Here is a 21,981-nt window from a genome sequence, read left to right on the forward strand (position 1 = left end):
AATACAGTTAGTATGTTGCTAGGCATTGCATTGAGTCTGTAGCTTGCTTTGGGCAGTATGGTCATTTTAACAACATTCCAATCCAGAACGTGATATATCTCTCCATCTGTTTGTGTTGTCTTCAGGTTTGTTCATTAGTGTTTTACATATTTTATGTTTTCCTCTCTGTCGACTCCTTCCCCTTAGCTTATATTTGCCCAAGATTCCCAAAGAACTTTATTTTCTACCCACCTCTAGTGGTGTGGACGCTGTGCCTCCCCATCTATTGTCCTTGTGATTATGTGTGTTTATTTAACAAAATCTAAATTCTGAAATAATCTTAGCTCAAATAGAAGTTGCAGAAACAGTGCCGAGATCCCACATTCCTCCCCAGTGATGATGCTGTGCATGCGCCGCAGCCTGGGGTCGCTCCTCCGCAGCACAGCGATGTTTGGGACTGGACAGGCCTTTGTTGGGGGCAGCGTCCTGTGCCCGGCGTGATGTTTAGCAGCACCGCTGGCCTCCACACGTTAGATGCCAGTGGCGCCCCAGGTACCAAGCAGCATTGTCTCCAGGTGTCCCAAGTGCCCCCAAGGCACCCCAGTTGAAAGCTGCTCTGTGTTAGTTTCCTTTGCTGGTCTAAGGAGCCGCTGCTCACCTCCTGGCTGGAGACAGCACTGTGACTGTGGGTCAGAAGTCTGACGTGATGCCACATTCTGGGCTTGGAGTCCCCGGGCCACGACCACGGCGCCAGCGGAGCCTCAGTCCTTGCTGGGGCTCTGGGCACGAGGAGGCCTCATGCTCCTCTGGCTGTTGGCAGAGTCCAGCGCCTTCCCATGAGCCCTGCCTTCTCAGTCCGGCAGCAGGCATCGGCTCCCTCGTGGGTTTGGATCTCCACCAGCTGGTAAAGGTTCTGTGCTTTTAAGGGCTCCTGTGGTGGCCCTGGGCCTGCCGGTTAGCCCAAGGGGATCTCATCCCATCCAGCCTGGGGGTCGGGGTGTGGACATGGTTGATGGGTCCACCCGCCACGCCCTGTCAGACAGCAGAAGTCACAGCCAGGAGGATGTGCTGCAGTGAGGCCTCAGCTGACCCTGACCTCTTTTAGGGCCCTCAGCTCTCACACGCACTCCTTGTTTATGACACTACTGGTTCTGGTGTACAGGTCTGCCAAAGTTTGTCATAAGTATTTAGCACACACACATTTTTTCACGTAACCACTCCCACAGTCAAGGACACAGAGCCGTTCCATCAACCCTGTAAACCCCCTTCCTTCAGCCCTGAGGTAGGAACCCCATGTCTCTTGTCTGTGAAGCATAATTTTCTCATTTTGAAATGAGACTGTTATGGACGTGGGATACGTGTGTCACCTTTTGAGGCTGGTTTCTATTCTGCTCCGTGTAACACCTGGAGAGCCACCAGGCTGCTGTGCTGCACCAGCACGTTGGCCCGTGTGACTGCCGAGTGCTCCATCATGTGGCTGTACCAGACTGTGTGCCTGTTCGCCTGTTTGCAAGCCGTGTGAGCTGTGTCCAGTGTTTGACTGTGCAGATAGACTCACAGCATCTGTACGTGCATGCCCAGGGTTTTGTGTACACCTGACCTTCGCCGCCGCAGACACACAGGAGGGGGTTGGTGCGCATCTGCTGAGTGTGAGTTCAACGCTGTAAGACACGGCCAGGCTGCTTTCCTGGGGGCTGTAGCTCCACGTCCCTGATGGCCGTGTATGGGTGACCCAGTCTCCGTACATGCCTCCCGTGCCCGACACTAGCAGTGTTTAAAAGAGAAGAATGTCAGTAAATGGAACGTTGGCTGTTCTGGTTGGTGCACACGGGCTCATGGTGCGGGTGAGCCCCAGTCGCTGACGACGCTGTGCGTTTTCTCACCTGCTCCTCAGTGTCTGTAGATACTCTTTGGCAAGGTGTCCATTAAAGTCTTCTGTCTGTTTCCCGATTGGATGGTTGATTTTTTCACTGTTCAGTGTACAGAGGCCTCTGCATGTTGTCCTTTATCAGATATGTGATTTGTGAACATTCTCTCATCATGGTCTTTCAGAACAAAGCTTTTAAACTTTGATAAAGTCCAGCTCATGAGTTTTTTCTTTTATGGATCATGCTTTGATGTCATATTTAAGAACTCTTCAGCTAATCCTCGGTCATGAAGACTTTTTTCCTGTATTTTTGTTTAAGAGGTTTATGGTTTTACGTTTCAATTTAGATCTGTGATCTGTTTTCAGGTTTTTTTTTGCATAATGAATGAGATTTAATTTGAGTGTCATTTCTTTGTTGTAACCCTGCTCTGTGGCTCCCACAGGCCCACGTGCCAGTTTTCTGGCGCCAGCGTCACAGCGCTCCAAGTGGGATGTGAAAGTGTCACAGCGCTCCAGCCTTGCCTCCTGCGCGTGTGCTCTCCCTCCCCCTTTAATGAAAGTGCTCACATGTCTGTTGGGAACCACCTCAGCGCTGCAGTTTTTACTCTCAAATAACCCTTAACACCTGAGAAGAGAGGCACTTCCCTCCTGCTTCCGTTCCTTCCCTTTCTTCATCTCTGATGCCCCAGCCTTCCCTCAGCGTCCCCTTCCTGCCTTCCTCACTCCCTTCCCCTCGTCCCTTTCTTTCCACGGTACTTCCTTCCTCGAGACAAACTCCCTCTGACACAGCGGATGTGCGGGGACAGGTTCTTTTCAGTCTCCTTCGCGGATGAGGTCTGTTTCTGCTTCGTGCAGAAGGTCCTTTGATACCAACTTCAAGGTTCACGGCTTCCCTTCTCTCAGCATGTGGGAGCCCTGCCGCTTCTCCCTGCCCCACGGTTTCTGGTGAGAGGCCCACTGCCGCTCCAGTCGTTCTCCTGTGGGCAGCATGCTGTTTGTCTGTGGCTGCTTACAAGATTTTTCCGTGTCTTTAGTCTTCAAAAACTTGGTTGTGATTTGTCTGGGAGTGGATTTCTTTAGGTTCACCCAGTTTCAGATTGGTTCAGCTTCTTGAGTCTGTAGGGTTTTTTCCCACCAACTTTGCCAAGTTTTAAATCATTATTTCTGCAAATATTTCTGAGTCACACACTTTCTTCTTTCTTTCTGGGACTGTATTTTTTTTTGCGTTTTTTCCCCAATTTTCATTCTAAACCATTGTTTTTAAAGTTACAATTTTAAAACTTTCTCATGTAAAGATATGAGTAAAGTTTGTAACATCCAAACTTTTTCTGAAAGAATAACTTGATGAAGTAATTCCAGCAAAAGTGGTAATGAACCTGATAAACTATAAATGGGCATTAAAATGTTAGTGATTCTTCAGTAGGTAATGTACACACACACACGCCCACCACGCACACACACGTGCGTAACCACTTCTCCACCTTCTGGTGTCACCACTGAGATCTGACGGATTGTAATCCTTCCTGCTTTTGTACTTTCCACAGCAGACTTGCTTTAAGCTGGTTGTACTCCCCGTTGGTTTCCTGACTGTAATGTCCTGGAAGAGGGGGTGTCCTGTTCACCTTGGTAAACCTAGTCTCTATTGCGGTGCTTGGTGAGTTAGACATCGGTGTTTGTCACATTGGGTTAAAATGTAGACAACAGATGCGTCAGGAGAGACACATCAGCTGATTTGTTGGGTCCTCTGGTCTTACGGTTTTCCAGCTGGAGGTACTCCAGTCTCGTTTAGCTCCGTAGAGGTGTGTCCGTCCTGGGGGCTGAGGTCTGGCCCCCACAGTGGCCTTGGCCGTGCGTCCTGCCGCCCTGGAGCGCGGTCTGGTGGGCCATGCACGGGAGTCTGTGGCCCAGGAGGACCTCGGCGGCGGGAGCCCGGGCATGCGGCGTCCGAGGCCCGCCCCGTCTCACGGGACTGAGGCCTGAGGCAGGAAGGCCTGTGTGATGCGCTGGATGATGTGTTATTTCGGACTCAGCCAGTCTCTGTCTTTTCTCCTGTTCTTTTCAGCTTATATTTCAGGAGCTGGAGAATTTCCCTCTGGCTTATTCAAGTACCGGGCACCTCAGAGTTGCTCATCTCGTCAGATTTTTCCAGAGCGGTTGAGCACAGAGGTGGACGAGAACGGCACGTCCCGGCAGACCAGGGGGTGGGGGTGCAGGGTGTGGGGTCTTAGTTCTGGCTTGGTTAGGGCGAGGCCTGTGCTTTTCCAGCAGAGGTGGGCTTCTCTGGTTGGCATCACCCTGTCTGGCAGGTGGAGGGGCTTGGTTCCCTAAGCGGTGAGTGGCCCACAGGCGGGAGGCCCCTGGGGCCATGGCTCTGGAGCGGCAGATTGGGGGCAACTGGCCTTGGCTTGCCGGCTCATGGCCTACGAGCCCCCTCACCAGCCGGACTCGTGAGCGAAAGCCAGGGGTGCAGGGCCCGTGGGAAGCAGTCTTGGTGTTTTCTCTTTGCAGTCTGCTACCTTGGGGTTTGCCAGATAGATTTTCCTCAGTTCTTTTTTTTTTTTTTTAATGAAAAGCTTTCCTGGCAGCTGTCGGAATGCCATGTCCAGGGCACTGAGAGTTACCAAAGAGGGCCCAGGCCTCCATCCTGTCAGCGGTCTGCAGTCTCATGTCTGTGCCCCTGTGGGTGAGGCAAGGCTACTCCCCAGGCCAGGGTTCCATGGGCCCCAGTGTCTGCACCTCTTCCCTGCTGGCCTGGGTCAGCGCCGCCAGGAGGCTGGGCCAAGCCACGGCTGCTCAGCAGGCTCAGGCCCGTCCCTGGCATGTTTGCCTCCCCGCCCGCAGACAGCCTGGGGGCCTGGCACAGGGTCGGGTGGCCGGACCTGTGGGGGGCGGCGGCCGAGGGTGAGGTTCCCGTGTGCGGCCCTGGGTGGCCTGGTGCAGGGACCCTCTCCCCTTTGCTCACATGCATCGCGAGGCCCTCTGTCCCGGAGATCGGGAATGAGCTGCCCTCCTGCTCTGTGGATGGGTGCCCTGGGGCTTGACGCCAGCCCCCCTCCTGCTCTGGGCTCTGCCGAGGGAGCATGTCCCCAGAGACCCACTGGTCTCGCAGAGTGTCCACTGCCCTCGACACCGCGGCCTGACTTTCATCACATTTGTTAGCTGTGCTGGCTGCGCCTCTACCCCGCGTGTTTCTAAGAGGAAATAAATGGAGGCACGTGAAGCGGTAGCATGTCTGTGCGGGCCCGGTGAGCTCGGAGACCAGTCACCATGGCAACCTGGTGGCCTTCACACCTCGGCGGTTAGGAGGACGGCCTCTCCTCTGCCCACGTGACAGCTTGGCTGTGGCTGCCTGAGCCCTGGCCGCGGCCTGGAGCCCCACTGGCTGGGGCAGGGGGCTGGCGGGGGGGGCACAGATGCAGCCTGGCCTGTACCCCACCTCCCCGGGTCTAAGCCCACTCTCCAGGATGGCCTGGCATCACCCATGGGCCTGGGGAGGCCTCTGAGCGCAGACTGCGCTGCCGGCCGCAGGGCTGTGTCTGCTCCGGGGCCTCTGGGGAGGTGGGGCAGGTGCACAGATGGGGTTTAAGGTTGGGTCTGACAGGTCGGCCTGCAGCTGCTGGTGTGGTCCAGGCAGCTCCGGCGTCTGTCCCTGTGTCTGTTTCCGCTGGCTCTGCCCTTCCTGCAGGGCCGGCCTGTCCTCTGAGTCCCTCAGCACATCATAATGGGAGTGGGACTGCAGGCTGTTCCCAGAGCGCCTGCAGACCAGCTGGGTTCCAGGTTCTGGACTCCTGACCCCTCATCTGCGGGCGGTGTGTGGCTCTCCTGTCCCCCAGGCTCCACGCTGTGTGGGGCGGTTCCAGCTTCAGTGGGTGGCAGGGCTGGAGCAGCGTGCCACAGGCCCTTCCCGTGATGAGGCCGCGTGGGCGGGGCTGTGACGGTCACCTGCCCCGTGGTTGCAGGCAGCAGCGCTGACTGTGCCGTCCAGTCTGCTCCTCAGCCCTTGCTGCCAAGCGGCTGAGATCACGATGGCCGCCCCTGACCGAGGCCTCTAGGGTGTCTGCATCACAGGGGTGTCCATGTGTGTGTGAGAGCGCCTGCCTGTGGGTGTGTGCCCGTGGCCCCAGCAGCCCAGCGCCCCACGCGGGGAGCTCCGCATCGCAGCTCAGGCCCAGAGTGTGGCCATGTTCCTGGGGCTGCGGGCCTGGCTCCAACTCTGACTCTGGATGGGCTCCCCATTGAGCGGGGGCTGTGGGTCCAGCCAGCGGGAGGCGCCTGCCTGGTCAGCTCCTGGGCTTCCTCCGTCACAGCAGGCCATGTGGCTCAGGGGAAGGAGCCAGCTTGGAGGCCGGCCTGGGTTCCAGTCGCGGCCCTGTCCCTCCCCAGCTGTGTTGTTGGGGTGGCAGGCGCCCAGGAGACCCCACGGTCCTGTTTCCACCAGGACCCCTTCTCCAGGGAGCTGCCAGCCCTCTGCCGGAGGCTCTTATTCTAATGAGCTGGCCACCTTCTTATCTGGCCGAGGGCTTTAAATATATGTGTACTGTATTCATGTAAGTGTATGTTTTACTGCAGCATAGAAAGGGGCGTGGGGATCCGGTCGGCACAGGGCTCTCCCCAGGTGTGAGCACGCCTGGCTGAAGACCTGGGTCAGCTGTGCATCACGAGGGCCCCCGCCTGGTGAGCGGTCCCCGCAGAGGACACGGGCCGCCTCCCGCCCTGGGGCCTCTCCTGCAGCGCACTGTGCTCTCGCGCTCTCCCCTGTTGTGCTGCGGGCGCTGTCCCCTTGTCTACAGGGGCCACTGCCGGCTGCGTGTGGACACAGGTGTTTCCATTGTGGGTCCCGGAAGGGTGACGTAGGGACGTGTTTCCACACCTGTGCTTTGTGGCTGTGAGTGCTGGTTTCTGGTGCTTCACCCACAGTGGGACTGCCACCCAGTGCTTTGAAGGGCTTGCATGGATTTCCAGTCCCTCCAGTAGTGTGTGAGGTCCTGGGCACCGGTCCTTAGCCCCCTTTCTTTTTTTTAAAGTCAGATGTTTTATTCTGGAAAGCACGTATGCACACGGTTCGGACACAGAACACTAACCTGGGAGTGAGGGCAGGAGCAGACCAGCTGCTGACCGCAGTGAGCCAGCTCTCCCCGTCCCTTATGTCAGATGCTGTCGCTGGGGCTCTCCTGGCGGCGAAGCGCAGTTGTAGTCTGCATTTACTGATGCTTATGGAGGTTGAGTACCTTTTCAAATGTTTATTGGCCATTTAAATAGCCTCTTCTGTGAAATGTCAGTTCAAATCTTTTACCTATTTAGAAAAAAATTGGGTTGTCTTTTTCTATCAGTTTGTAGGCGTTCTTTATACCTTTTGAATCCAGCCTTTGTTGAAGGTACATAACGTGCCTCTCCTCTCACAGTCTGGGGCCTGCCTCTTTACTCTCAGAGTAATCTCTTTTGTTAAGTCCCATTTGTCAGATTTTTCTTCTGCATTTATTTATTTTGGTTTTCTGTCTAGAGCATCTTGCTTATATTGGGTCATGAAGATATTTTTCATTTTTTGTTTTCTTCTAGAAGCACTTAAAAAATGCCAGCTTATTGTAGGTATAATTCACATAAAATTCACCCTTTTAAGGCATGCAGGTTATTGTTCTTAGCAAACAGTATTCATAGAATTTTGGAGTAATCATCACTGATTCTAGAACATTTCACACCATCCCCCCAAACCATTACCGTTAGCAATAGTGCCCTATTCCCCCAACCCCAATCCCTAGAAACCACTGGTCTACTTTCTGTCTCTGTGGACTTCCCTGTTCTGGGCATGTCGTGTAAATAGTCATGCGGTATGTGGCCTTATGTCTGGCTGCTTAACCGGGCGTAACATGCTCAGGCCCACCTATGTTGCAGCGTGTACTGCGTTTCATTCCTCTCTGTGGCCGAGCAGCACTCCACTGCGTGGATGGACCACTGTGTACTTCTCTGCTCACCAGCTGGTGATATTTGGATTGTTTCCATAGTCTGGTTATCCTGGATAATGCTTATAAAAATATCCATAAATGGGTTCTTGTTGGACACACGTCTTTGGTGACTCTTACCTTTCTCCTCTTGGGGCTCTACCATACTGTTCCCCAAAGAGGCTCCCTGTTTCAGCTCCTCCCCAGCGTGTGGGTGTGGCGTTGCTGTACCCTGGTCTGTCAGACCCTTGTTAGCGTCTGAACTCTTGACTGTAGCTGTTCCGGGGGGTGTGAGTGGCAGCTCTTTGTATGTCATGTGCTTATTGACCATTTGTATATGTTCTTGGAAGGAAATGGCACCCACTCCAGTACTCTTGCCTGGAAAATCCCATGGACGGAGGAGCCTGTAGGCTACAGTCCATGGGGTCACAAACAGTGGGACATGACTGAGCCACTTCACTTTCACTTTGAAGAAAAGTTTATTCAGACTGTTTGCCCTTTTTATGTTTGAGTTGTAAGAGTTCTTTCTGTGTTTTGATACAAGTCCCTTATGAAATAATAATTTGCAGATGTTTCCACACATTCTGTGCCTATCTTTTCACTTTCTTGGTGATGTCCTTAGAAACTAAAAGGTTTTAAATTCTGATGAAGCTCAACCGACCTGCTTTTTCCTTTGATTGTTTGTGGTTTTGGTGTCATATCTGAGGATCTGTTGCCAAATTAAAAGACATGAAGATGTACCCTTATATTTTCTTCTAAGAGTGTTAAAGTTTTAACTCTTAAATGTAGGTCTTTGGTCCGTTTTAGGTTTTTCTGTGTGGTGTGAGGTAGGAGTCCACACAACACAGTGGATGCCCTACTGTGTTGGCATCATCCTGCCCCGCTGAAGGACTGTTACTGCTGTATCATGTGAGCTTGGCACCCTTGTTGAAATCAGCTGACTCTAAAGATAAACCTTATTTCTGGGCTCTGAATCCCTCCGGCTGGTTTATATGCCTTCATGTCACCACCACAGTCTTACCATTGAGCTTGTGGAGAGTTCTGAAGTCAAGAGATGTGAATCCTCTGACTTTTTCCTTTCTGTTTTGACTTTTTGGGATTCCTTGAGATTCTATGTGAATTTTAGGGCATATTTTTATGTTTCTACAGAAAAAAAAAGGCAGCTTGGATTTTGATAGGGATTCTACTGATGCTGCGTTTCAACTTTTAAACATCTTTCTCATTAGGTCTCTAATCTAGCGTGAACTAAAGTTTGTAAAAGGTGCAGGTAGGGATATACCTTTATTCGAAAGCTTGTTCTTCCCTCTTGGATTGTGGGAGGACCTCTGTCGTTCCGCAGTTGGCTGTGCCACGGCTGTTTCTGGACTCTGTTCAGTTCAGTCACTTTCTTTTCTTGGGTCAGTAGGGCTCCTTATTGTTGTAGCTGTATGGTAGGTCTGCTCATCTTGTGTATTAGTCTTCCAGCTTTGTTGTTTCCAAGGTTACTTGGCTTTTCTAGGTTCCATGCATTTCTGTATCAATGTTAGAATCGGTTTGTCAGGTTAACCTCTGTGGATTAATCTGGAGAGGGCTGCAGTCAGAACATTCTCGAGTCTTCAGTCTCTCTCCCCTCTCTTCCTGTCTCTCTCACCTTGTCTCTGTGTCTAGGCCTCCTCAGAAACGTGTCATAGATTTCTGTGCAGTAATATCAGATCTTTTTTGTTAGATTTATATTAAAAAATTACTGGGTATTTTATATTTTTGGATGCTAATGAAAATGGTATTGCTTTTCATTTCGTTTATTTTTTAAATGTATCACTAACATATAGAAATACGATTAATTCTTGTGTATTGGCCTTGCACCCTGTGGCTTTGATAAACTCACTTATTACTGTATTATTGTTAGTTTCTCTGCTGTAGTGTAGTTTCCTTAGGTTTTCCTGCATATAGTCATGTCATCTGAGTGTCATGGTAGTTTTACTTTTTCCTTTCAAGTTCCAGGATGGGAATTTTAAAAATTTTCATTTACTTTCTTGCCTTGTTGTACTGGCTGGACCTCCAGTACAATTGAGAATAAAAATGGTTGTCGTCATTGTCTGGATAGCATTCTCTTGGCTGTCGGCATGGACGGATGCCCAGCGTCTCACCATCGAGTCTGGTGTGAGGGCAGGTTTTCTGGGCGCTCTCTGTCACGTTTCTCGGCTGAGTTGCAGTTCCTCCATGAGTGTGTCTGGAGTTGCTTTTCTGAATCTGTTCATGCCCGTATGTTTTTCCCCTTTATTCCATTAATGTGCTGAATCACACCTGATGGCTTTAAGGCGAGATTCCCAAGGGTCATTCGTGTGGAGCAGCCTCTGTTCTTGTTGCCTGGCAGAGTTTCTGCTCCCGACCTGGGCCCTTCTGAGGGGTCTCTTCCATCTCGTGCACAGCTTGTCAGGGTGGCCGCTCCCCGAGGAGTAGTTCCAGCACGTGGGCTGTGGGTGCCCTGTGTCCTGGATGCCGGGGGCTCTCGTAGCGGGTGGGGCTGGCAGGGCCCTCTGCCCGCTCCTGGAGTCCTGCCCAGAAAGGCCTGTGGACAGCTTCAGCCAGGCCCCGTGATTACTTCCCTGTGAGCTGAGCCTCTACCTCCGACCCTCCCAGGACCCTCTGCCCCACCCACCTGGAGGCCACGCCGGACGCTCGCTGTCCCTCGCAGCCCCCCGGGAGACGCGTCCTCCCCACCTGCAGCCTCTGCTCAGAGAGGTCCATCAGGGCCACGCCCCGGGCCCGCCTCCTTGCCTCTCGGGTGAGCTGGACTTTGGCCACGGGCTCTTCCTCCTCTTTGCCGCCAGCTTCCAGCTCCAACAGAGACGGGCCTTCAGGGGGGCGTTCCTGAGTGTCCGTGTCCCTGCCTAAAATGCCCCCCATCCCATCGCTGAGGCCCCGCCCACCCCTTTTGCGTCAGGCCTCCCCCTGCCACCCCTCTGAGGGGCAGGTGGGCAGGATGACCGCAGACCTTGGGCTCCTGGAGGTGCCCCGTCCCCAGCGGGGCGCTGGTCGGTTCCCTCTGCTTCCTGGGTCCCCAGGAACAGGACGCAAGTGACCCGCACTGGTGGCCTGACCTGGCGGGGGTCTGGTGTGGGACCAGGTGACCCCAACTGCTGCAGGCCAGGGAGAAGAGGACGGGCCACACGGGGCAGGCCCGGCCAGCTGGTCTGCGTGCTGGACCTCTGGCTTCCGGGTCATCCCTGTGGGTGGAGCAGCTCGAAGACTCCGCCCTCAGGAGTGCTCCCTGGGGCCCAGGGTAGTCCCTGTGTGGGGGGCCGGGGAGTGAGGGGAGGCGGCAGTGTCCACAACTCACACACACACGTGTGCACACGCCCACACAGAGTCGGCTCGCAGCAGGGTGACAGCCCGTGCATAGGGCTGGGAGGGAGCAGGGAGCTCCCGTGGGGGTGGGGGTGCACGCTGCAGGTGCTGTGGCTGGATCTGCCCCCGTTGGGACAGCGCGCCTCCTGTCGGTCCGGGTTGGTGATCCCTCCTGTGGGTGGAAGGTCTGCACCGCTTGAGACAGGTGTCAGTGTGTTTGCTCTGGGCAGCTCCAAGCAGCGGCAGCCTTGAGTGACCAAGACCTGGCCTGTTGTGGCTGACTGGGGCCCTGCGGAGCAGCAGGGGGCCGCCAGCGCCGGGGTTGCTCCTCCAAGTTCCCACACTCTGTGGTCGCGCCCATCATGGGGCCAACGGTGTGGGGACGGCGCTGCCCAGAGCCCGTGTCTCTCCAGGGCCTCGGGACAGGCACAGGCTTGGGGTGTGACCAGGGCCCTGCTGCCCATCCAGTATGTCCGGGGCTTCGTCCCCGCCTCTTTCCTCTGAGGACCTGTTGGCTCACGTCCAGCAGGTGGGTGCTCGGGGAGCCTCCACAGGGCTGGGCAGAGGGGTGGGCCCCTCGCCCAGCGGCCGGCTCTGCCCGGCGCCTGTGTCCTCGGTCCACGGCCTGGTTCCATACGAGGGCCCCGGCCCAGGCAAAGGCTATGTGAGCCGGTCTCTGAGCTCTGGGCGCTGCAGCCTGAGGAGCAGCGGGTGGCCCCCTCCCGCCCCGTCTCCCCAGTGCTGCCCTGCTGCTGCCCCGGGCGAGTGGGCGGGGTTGTTCTGCCACACTTCTTCGTGAGATGTGCGCAGCTGAAGCCTGCAGGGTTTCCTCTGTGAGGCTCCGGGCTGCCCTTGTGCAGAGGCAGCTCTCACAGCCGCTGCAGATGCTGTGCGCCCGATGAGACGGGGTCAGGCCGTCCTCCTGGGCAGCAGCCTTCCAGGTCGGCTTCTATGAGCTGGGTTTAAAGCATGAATCAGTCAGATCGTATCAGGTTCCTGCTCAGAGCTCTGGGCTTGCTCCGGTCAGCACATCTGGCCTCCCCCCACCTTCCTGCTCCCCGGGCCAAGCCTGCAGCCTGTTGCCTGGGAGGCTTCTTTCCCTGGTGTGGTCCTGGGGGCCAGGGGAGAGTCCGTGACGGCGGCATCTCATCTCTGCGCGTCCTCACTGCGTGGCTCTGGGGGACTTAATCACTTTGTGCCTCGGTTTGGTTGTCTGTTAAATGGGTTTACTTGCTCCCTCCTCACCAGATGATTGGATGAATTGAAGAAGCACTTGAGTTGCTGTCTGTTGACTTTTTATATTTTTTATAGCTTTTTGCTGCCTCAGCCTTGTCACTGAGGAGTTACCTCTGATCCCTGTTTCTGTTGTAACTGAAGTTGTACCTTCTGCCCCATGTCTGGGTGCTGCTGAGAGGCAGTGGGGGCGGGGGGCGCGGGGCAGTGGGTCAGATGTGGGGTCGCACGGGGGAGCCAGCCTGCGATTCCTGGGCTGGTTCTCCTCTCACTCTGCCGCCGTGGAGCCTGTCTGCCCTGCAGCTCCTGGTTCAGTTCTGTCAGTGTTTTCAGAGACGCTGGTCTCTGACTGTGACTGTGGGTTTGTCCATGTTCTTTGGTCTGTCAGATCTGTTTTATGTGTTTGGGGTTTCTGTTATTAGGTGCATTGTTGCTGTTCAGTGGCTCAGTCGTGTCTGACTCTTTGCGACCGCATGGACTACAGCACGTCAGGCCTCCCTGTCCATCACCAACTCCTGGAGTCTGCTCACACTCATGTCCATCGAGTCGGTGATGCCATCCAACCATCTCATCCTCTGTCATCCCTTTCTCCTGCTGCCTTCAATCTTTCCCAGCATCAGGGTCTTTTCCAAGGAGTCAGTTCTTCTGACTCCAAAGTATTAGATTTTCAGCTTCAGCATCAGTCCTTCCAATGAATATTCAGGATTGATTACCTTTAGGATTGACTGGTTTGATCTCCTTGCAGTCCAAGGGACTCTCAAGAGTCTTCTCCATCCTTCGGTGCTCAGCCTTCTTTATGGTCCAACTCTCACATCCATACGTGACTACTGGAAAAAACTATTAGGTGTGTACACATTTATAATTGTTATCTCTTCTTGACTAACTGTCTCTTTTATTACTGTGAACTTGCCTTCTTTATATTATGTCTGGTAATGTCTTTTGTATTGAATTCTCCTTTATCTGATATTAATAGAGCTTCACCAACTTCCTTATACTTAGTCTGCCCTCTGTATCCTTTTCCCATTTCTAAAAACCTTTTTGCATCATTTTTATGAATAACGTCTAGCTGGAGTTCCGCCTTTGCGTGGGGGTGTGTGGTGAGCAGCATAGTGACCCGCACAGATGTCTGTGCCCTGACCCCCAGGCCTGTGATGATGGCCTCTCGCTTGGTGAATGGGCTCTGCGATGTGACTGACTTAAGAGTATGTGACGGGGAGAGGACCCTGTATTACCCCGGGGAGCCCAGTGTCCTCATCAGGAAAGAGGGAACAGGAGAGGCAGAGGAGGAGGCGTGCTGATATCTCAGAGGTCTGGGCACCATGAGACCAGGAGCAAGAAGCAGAGGCGACCGCTGGGCACCGGGGAAGGTGAGGAGCAGTCCTCTCGGCGGAGGCGACCGCTGGGCACCGGGGAAGGTGAGGAGCAGTCCTCTCGGCGGAGGCGACCGCTGGGCACCGGGGAAGGTGAGGAGCAGTCCTCTCAGCGGAGGCGACCGCTGGGCGCCGGGGAAGGTGAGGAGCAGTCCTCTCGGCGGAGGCGACCGCTGGGCGCCGGGGAAGGTGAGGAGCAGTCCTCTCGGCGGAGGCGACCGCTGGGCGCCGGGGAAGGTGAGGAGCAGTCCTCTCGGGCGCTGCCAAGAGGAAGCAGCCCTGCTGACGCCACAGTTTCAGCCGAGTGAGACCCCCGAACCTCTGCCCTCCAGCACTGTACGAGAGTCAATCTGTATTGTTTTAAGCGACTGAGTTTTTGGTAAGTTCTTGCAATAGCAGTAGCAAGCTAACGGGTAAGTGTGTTTAGTGTGATCCGTGGTGTGAGTGCCTTTAAAATCCTCCGTTTGGTACTCGCCTTGTTTGTCTCATCTGCCCTTTGTTCCTCGGTTGCTACTTTCTTGTAGACTTTTTTGAGGGAGATGGTGGAGATGAGTCAGTATATTTTAGAATTTCGTTTTATCTTCTCTACTGACTTTTTATTTGTGCCTTTTTTGGTTACATTTTTAGTAGTTATCCTCAAAATTACTTTTTTAAAAAAGACTGTGACAATCTATGCTCAAAAAATGTTGAGTTACTTCAGGAATTATTTAAGAACTTCACAGAAGCGCCCTGCCTGGATTCTTCTGAGCTTCTCAGATCTATATGTGGCATTTAATTAATTTGGGGAAATTCTTGGCCCTTATCTTCATTTTTGACCGTCTTTCTCTTCCCCTCCTGGGACTTCGGCAAACATGTGCTCTGCCGCGTGATACTGTCCTGAAGACCTCAGGGGCCCCGCTTCATTCTGTTTTTCATGCTTTGTCTGTTTGTGTTTCAGTCTGAATAATTTCTAATGACTTATCTCCATGTTCATGGTTCTTTGCTCTGTCCACAGTCTGCTAGTGAACCACGATCTCTCGCATTTCCCTGTGGTTGTTCTATAGTTTGGGTGGTGTCAGTGATGGTGGAGGAGGGGCCTCTGAAGACCCTCTCTTCCGTAAAAGCAATGAAGATGCTCAGAGCCTATTTTTTTCAGAACTGAAAATTGACCAAAGGCTTGTAGCCATCCAGAAGCGTTCGTTCAGGAAAAAATGGTGAGTTGCAGTAAGGACAGCAAGGCTTGTGGCATTTCAAAATGTGCTATTCCCATCCTTCTATCCCCACCTAAGCAGGGACCTTGAAAACCAGCACACACATTCATGGTGAAACCCAGCAGCCTGGGCAGAAGAGGGCTGTGTGTGTGTGTGAGGCCCTCCGTCGTGTCCGAGTCTTTCTGACCGCGTGGACTCTAGCCCGCCAGACTGCTCTGTCCATGGGATTCTCCAGGCAGGAATTCTGGAGTGGGTAGCCATTCCCTTCTCTGGGGGATCTATCTGACGCAGGGATTGAACCCAGGTCTCCTGCATTGCAGGCAAGTTCTCTACTATGTGAGCCACTAGGGAAGCCCAAAAGGGGCCGGGAAAGGACTGGAGTCCTTCAGAGCCCCATCCCCGAGGGCAGCACCCTTTTTCCTGCCTGGGGTTTCCTGGAGGACCCCACTCACAAGGCCAGCCTTGTTGGCCGTTACTCAGGTTGCCCAGTGGAAGCGGCCTTCCCCCCGGGGGCATTTGCTGTGAACCTTCAGAGCCTGCTGTTGAACACAGTGGCTGCCTCACAGGTGGGGGACAGTTCGGTGCAAACAGTAGGGTAACCCAAACGCTCGGGAAGAAAAGCTAGAGAAAGGAGGGACGTAGAAGGCTTTGAAAAGTTGCTGACATTTTCCTGAGAAGCTGGAGGCCACACGCCGGGTCGGGCGGTGCTTGGGGAGACCTCAGGGCATGCACACTCAGGCACGTCATGCCAGACGGTCAGAGGCCGCGGTCAGAGACAGGGTCTTGAGGCCAGCAGAGGCCAGCGGCCTCGGCAAGAGGGTGAGGCGGGCGCCCGCCTCCCCGCGGGACGTCTCCACCGCTTCCCCTGTGGTGCCCACCCTTTCCTGCTGGATTCTCTGGCGTGTTAATCATGGTTATTTTAAAGTTCCTCTGTGTTAACTTCAGCATCCGGACCATTGTTGCAGCTGGCTTTGCTGAGTGTTTCCTCTTGCGGTACATCTTTATTGTGTTGTTTGTGTGTTTAAATTTTTGACTGAATGCTGAGCCTTCTGCGTAAACAAATCACAACAGCGGGCCCTGCACGACGCGTTTATACCAGTGAAGGGTTTCCTCTTGTTCCGGGAGAGCCTCGGTGTGGGGCTGGCTCTCTGATACGTGGCGTATAGTAGGGTTTCCTTTTTCTTTTCTTTTATCCAAAGTGGAATTTTTTTTGTTAAGGGTAAGATTATTTGGTTTGCGTTTTATATTAATTATTGACAGATAACAAGTCACACGTTGAGTGGTTTTAAGCAGTGACCACGTGTGACTGCGCAGTGGCCATGGGGCTGCACTGGTCACAACTCGGCCCCTGCCCTGGCCTCTCACGGCCACAGTCCTGTTCTGAGCCCACCAGGCTGCTGGGCCGAGGCTTCTCAGCTCTGCACTGTGGGGCTGTCCCCAGAAGGCAGCTCATGACCCCAGGTGGGTGACCCCAGGTGGGTGGGCTCCGAGTCTGTGGGTGAGTTGAGGGCTCTGGACCGGGACCACGACCTCGGCCTCCCTGGAGCCTGCTGCCTCTCGTCCGGCCGCCGCTACGTGTCAGGGTTTGGGGGTCACGCCAAGGCTGAGCGAAGGGCCTCGGGACCCTGAGGACCCTCTCAGAGGCCGCAATGCCTGATTCCTGCAACCTTGTGTGAGCTCTTCTCTTCTGCCCTCTCCTGCCCTACTCTCCTCCAGCCACCACGCCTGCCCCCCTATTTCCTTAGATCCCCCCGTCCCCTCCTCCTCTGCTGCCCCCCAGCACCCACATCCTGAGCAGACACGGGGCCCTGGGGTCAGCTCTGCGCTCTCCAGCGCCCCTGTCACGGCATCCTGGGGCCCTCGTCTCTGTGCTGAGCCCCCGTTTCCTCTACTGCCTTCAGCTTGGGGCTTGTCTTGGGCATTGGACTCCTTGTTTTGAAGGAATTTTAATTTATAATATTTGTGTGCGTGGGGACTTGCCTGTTTCATAATTTATTCTTTTTTATGAGAAGTTCATTTACCTTTTTAAGCAGCTTAAACTTACATGTTTAAATTCTTTTATCAACTGGAAATTTGAACACTGGGTGAATATTTGATAATGTTAAGTAATCCATTTTTTTGTTTGTTTTTTTTCTTGGTATGCAGTGCTGCTGGTTCTGTTTAGAAAAATAGAAGTCCTTATTTGTTAGAGAAATACTGAAGTGTGTGCATGTGGGGTGGCCTGCTGTAGGGGCCTGGGGAACAGAGGGTGGGTGCCAGAGACAGAGCAGGATCTCCCCTCGTTTACCATCCGATGCTCAGTGACGACTGGCTTTTAAAAGTATTATACACTTATAGTATTCAATATATTTTAATATTATTGTGATATCTGGGTTTATTTAATATTATTTTAATACAGTAACACATTTTTGAGCATTATTTTACTAGCATGTGAGATGAGTGCAGTTGTGCGGTAGTTTGAGCATTCTTTGGCGTTGCCTTTCTTTGGGATTGGAGTGAAAACTGACCTTTTCCAGTCCTGTGGCCACTGCTGAGTTTTCCAAATTTGCTGGCATATTGAGTGCAGCACTTTTACAGCATCATCTTTCAGGATTTGGAATAGCTCAACTGGAATTCCATCACCTCCACTAGCTTTGTTCGTAGTGATGCTTTCTAAGGCCCACTTGACTTCACATTCCAGGATGTCTGGCTCTAGGTGAGTTATCACACCATTGTGATTATCTGGGTCTTGAAGATCTTTTTTGTACAGTTCTTCTGTGTATTCTTGCCACCTCTTCTTAATATCTTCTGCTTCTGTTAGGTCCATACCATTTCTGTCCTTTATTGAGCCCATGTTTGCATGAAATGTTCCCTTGCAAAGAGTTGACTCACTGGAAAAGACTCTGATGCTGGGAGGGATTGGGGGCAAGAGGAGAAGGGGACGACAGAGGATGAGATGGCTGGATGGCATCACTGACTCGATGGACGTGAATTTGAGTGAACTCTGGGAGTTGGTGATGGACAGGGAGGCCTGGCGTGCTGCGATTCATGGGGTTGCAAAGAGTTGGACACGACTAAGTGACTGAACTGAACTGAAGTGAACACATTTTTACATAATAAAAAGTTTTTAGAAGTCCCGTATCACAGTGTCCCATCACGTGAATCTGCAGTGCCTCCTGGTTTGCTGACAGCCTTTCTGAGCTTACACTTCCTTGCACGTTTGGAGTTTGGTTTGCAGGCTTGTTTGAGCCGAAGGTTTGATTGTGGCCTTTCTTTGTTTCTCTGTTTCCTCGTCTCATTGCTGAGCATGTTCGTGGTGGCCTACACCTGCCCCGGTACAGGCCCGTCCCGCACTGCCCAGCCATGGCCTGGGGTTCCAGGGCCTGGAGCCTGGGCGTCTGGGCTGAAGGCAAGTTCAAGCAGACTGAGAACCATGGCCTGACGTAGGATCCTCAGGATTTGCACCACAGCTGCTTGTTCTGGAGGAGCCCTGGGCTCTGGGGCTGAAGCTGGCCTCCGCCCAGCCCTGCCCAGGGCTGTGGCTTCAGCCTCCCCAGCCTGCCTGCCCGTCTGCTGTCGGGTGTTCGCGTCTTGGCTGTGCGCTCGGCCTGGCCCCGTGGTTGTCCCCTCCGCGTGTTTGGAGCAGAGAGGCGTGCTCAGCGCCCTCCCCTGCCCCCCGACCTCATCACGCGCTGTCCCCGCCCTTCCCTGCCCCTTCCGGATCACGGCCTGTGAGCAGGCCTGCACAGTGGGGACGTTTTACTTCCATGTTGGGCAGAGCGTGTTTTATTCAGTGCTTTGCCCAAAAGACGGTTGGGAAGCGTCCTCAGGGAGAAGATGGCCACTCCCCTGCGAGCCCCTGGCCACTGCAGCTGTCTGTTTTCTGTCTGCTGGGATCTGAGCCTCATGAGGCCAGCACCTTCCGCACACCCCCACCCCTTCCCAGGGGACCCCGCCCCTCCCCGGCCTGGCTGCTTCTCAGGCCTGCTTGTCACATAGCACTGTCCACATTCCTCTCTGACCTGGGGCCGCCGCGAGCCCGCTGTGGACTCTGTCGTGTGTCCCCCAAGCCCGGGTCCCTGTGTGGCCGCTGGTCCGGGTGCCGTCGTCTGCTCTTTCTGCAGCCCCTGCGCCAGGCCAGCCCTCGCTGTTCTCAGGCAGAGGTGGGCTGGAGTCCCTGACCCGGGAGGGCCCAAGGGAACTGGGGACACAGCCTCCCCGCGAGGAGCAGGACGCAAGTGCCTGCCCCGCCCAATGTGGCGTCCCTGTGCCAAGGCCTGCCGGGGGTTGGGGGCTGTTGAGGGCCCCCCGCCTGGGTGAGGGAGAGGAGGGGCTGGCCGGGTAGCGTGGCCTCAGCCTGCCGTGACCCTGGGAGGCCCTCGGCGTGTGCACCGGCCATTCTCTTTGCTCCCTCAGGAGGCTGAGGGCAGCTGCCCCCCCAGACCTAGGACGCTGGGTTCCCATGCTGCTCCCTTCAGATCCCTGGCCCCAGACGCAGGGGTTTTGCTCAGCAGGAGGAGGACGTCGGGCGTGATTTGGTGGCATGTGTGTGCAGTGCTTCCATCCCGTGAGCCCGGGGGTCCCATCTGCCCAGACACGATTCCTGCCCACCCACACCGCCCCATGGCTTTGAGCTTTGGGTCGCGCTGAAGCCCCTCTGTCTCTGCGTTGTCATGGGGTCTGGTCACCCTCCTGTCTGTGGAGCCTGTGGGCACCTGGCCGGTGCTGGGAACATACTTGCCCATGTTGGTGCCCCAGGGTCCTCCCTGGATGGCAGGTGGTGGCCTGGCACGGTGTGGGCTTCGGCTCCTAAGTCGCCAACAGCTGACTGGGTTCTGCTCTCCCCACAGGCCAGGGAGCTGGAGAGCCAGGAGGAAGAGCTGAGATGCCGCGACGCCTTCTACAAGGAGCAGCTGGGGCGCCTGGAGAGGCAGGTGGGTCCCTCGGGTCCAGGGAACCCGCCCCCGCGGTCTGCTCTGGGAGGAGGCCTTGCGTCCAGTAGCCTCCTGTGGTTGCTGATTCTCCTGGGGCCGGCGATCAGCGGCCTGCCCTGCTCTCCTGAGGGTGGGCCTCTGAAGTGAACGAGATGCGGAGACACAGCACCCGCCCCTTCCAGGCCTGCAGCGACCCTCGAAAAGCCAGTTGTGACTTGCTCACTGTCTGGGGGCTCAGAGAACGCCTGAGGGCGTGGCGGGGGCAGGGGGCGGTGAGCGTGTGGCTCTCCCTGTGCCTGAGCCCAGGGCCAGGCCCCCTGCCTGTCGTCCCCGTGCATCCTGGAGGCTCCGTCACGGTTTGCAGCTTCGAGGCTGGCGGTGTCTCGTGGGCTTGACTGCAGCCTGTTCCGTGGAGCCAGGCCGTGGGGCAGGAGGGCGCTGCCTGCTCCATGGCTGCCCTCCGGTACCCTCGGTGTCGGGGACACCAGCGTGCGAGGGGTGCAGGCAGCGGGCCACCCTCCTCTGCTGCGTCCTCAGCATCCCGTCCCCCTGCCCCATGTCTTTGGTCACGTCCAGACTCCCTACTTGTGCTGAGGGGCCCTTCTTCTAAGTGGGGTGTGCCTGCCCAGTCGTGGGCAGTTACTGAAAGTGTCCAGGAGACCCGTGGAGATGCGTAGACACCCGTCCTCCGCACAGCAGGAGCTGGGGCTGGGGGAGGCGGAGGGGCTGGTGTGGGCCGGGCACCTTTTCTGGGGACAGCTCTGTTTCTGTAACGGAGGCTATTGCTGTTGTGTTTTTATTTAAACTGGGCCTCGTTTGTTGAAGGCTCAGACCTTGACATCCTCAGCTTCTGTGCACAGGGCTTCAGGGACTGGCTGTGTCAAGCTCCTCTTTTTCCTCCATCCCCTCTTAGCTCAGGTACTGACGGTGGAAACCTGTTTAGGGGCTTTGGAACCACAGCTGGTCCTCCTGGACTCCCAGTAGCTGGGCGCTGGTGTGGGCGGCACGAAGGTCAGGCTCTTGCCCTGAGGACACCGTCTGACCCGCTGTGTGCTCGGCGGTGTCGGGCAGGAGAAACCGGGGAGCCGCGGAACGCGGCCCTGGTTCTGGGGAGCGGACTTCGTGACCCCTGTGTCCTCACCGGTCACTCTGCAGGACGGCTCGGCCTGTGTGGCACGTGGTGGCAAGTGTGGGAGGCGTGTGAGGCTGCTGCAGCAGCCCTGTGTGAAGGGCCCCCATCCCGCACAGACAGTCTCCTGTGAGCATGCTCCTTCGGGAAAGGCCCAGGTCTCCCTGCTCGTTCCTCTCCCGGCCTCTGGGTCCCCTTGCCCCATCCAGCCCCGCGTGTCCTGGTGGTGGAACCTACTCCTCCTCTGCTTCCTGCGTCCTCATCTGTCACCCACAGGAGGGGCGTTGGCCCTGATGGTCTCCTGGCCTGGTGGCCAGCCCCCTGTCCCCGTCCACGGTTCTCACGGCCTTGTCTGCCCTGTGCCTCCTCGCCCAGCCCTGGACATCACCTGCTCGGGCCTGGTGTGTTCTTCCCTCTCCCTTCTCCTGGCCCAGCTCCGTCCCCCGGCCCTTGCCCTGGCTTCTGCCCCGACGTGGTCGATTTGCCCTGCTGAGTGCCAGGTTAGGACACTGTTCTTACACGTCACGGCACCAGCCCTGCAGGACCCAGAGCAGAGAGGGGGCGGGAAGGGCCGTCTGTGGACGGCAGGCCCCGCGCAGGTCCCTGCAGAGAGCAGGCTGCCCCACCTCTGTCAGCAGCAGCTCAGGCCTACCTCCAGACAGGACGTGGGGCCGGACGGGCTCCGCTCCCACAGCAGGCAGCGGGCCGGTGCTGTCCGAGGGTCACTTGGGGCTGTGTGGTCTGCAGGGACACTGGGGCTCCAGGGGGCATCTTACCCAGAGCCGTTCTGAGTAAACCCGAGTGTCTGCAGGGGTCTCGGAGGTCTCAGAGTCACAGGGTTCTGGCTTCTCAGCTCAAGCAGAGGGAGGTTGGCTTATTCACCCGAGTGAGAATCTCACATCATACGTGAGGTGCTTTGGGATGTACGGAGTTCCGGCCTGTCCCGCCTCTGGGAGGACTGTCCCCGTGGACCCTGTGGGCCTGGCTTCCTGCCGTCCTCCCAGGAGCAGCACAGGCCGTCCCGCCTCCTGTTCAGA

General features: G+C 55.5%; 1 protein-coding gene across 3 annotated transcripts in view; it reads left to right on the forward strand.

The window, feature by feature from the left end:
- CHCHD6 (coiled-coil-helix-coiled-coil-helix domain containing 6) overlaps positions 1–21,981 on the forward strand; it is a 99,911-nt gene that overhangs the window by 56,315 nt on the left and 21,615 nt on the right. For all 3 annotated transcript variants that reach the window (XM_027522872.1, XM_027522873.1, XM_027522874.1), the window contains exon 5: positions 19,732–19,815. In XM_027522872.1, coding sequence (XP_027378673.1) covers positions 19,732–19,815 — 84 coding nt within the window. The remainder of the gene's footprint in view (positions 1–19,731; positions 19,816–21,981) is intronic.

The sequence above is a fragment of the Bos indicus x Bos taurus genome, chromosome 22 (assembly GCF_003369695.1).
Source record: "Bos indicus x Bos taurus breed Angus x Brahman F1 hybrid chromosome 22, Bos_hybrid_MaternalHap_v2.0, whole genome shotgun sequence".
NCBI classification, from domain to species: Eukaryota; Metazoa; Chordata; class Mammalia; order Artiodactyla; family Bovidae; genus Bos; species Bos indicus x Bos taurus.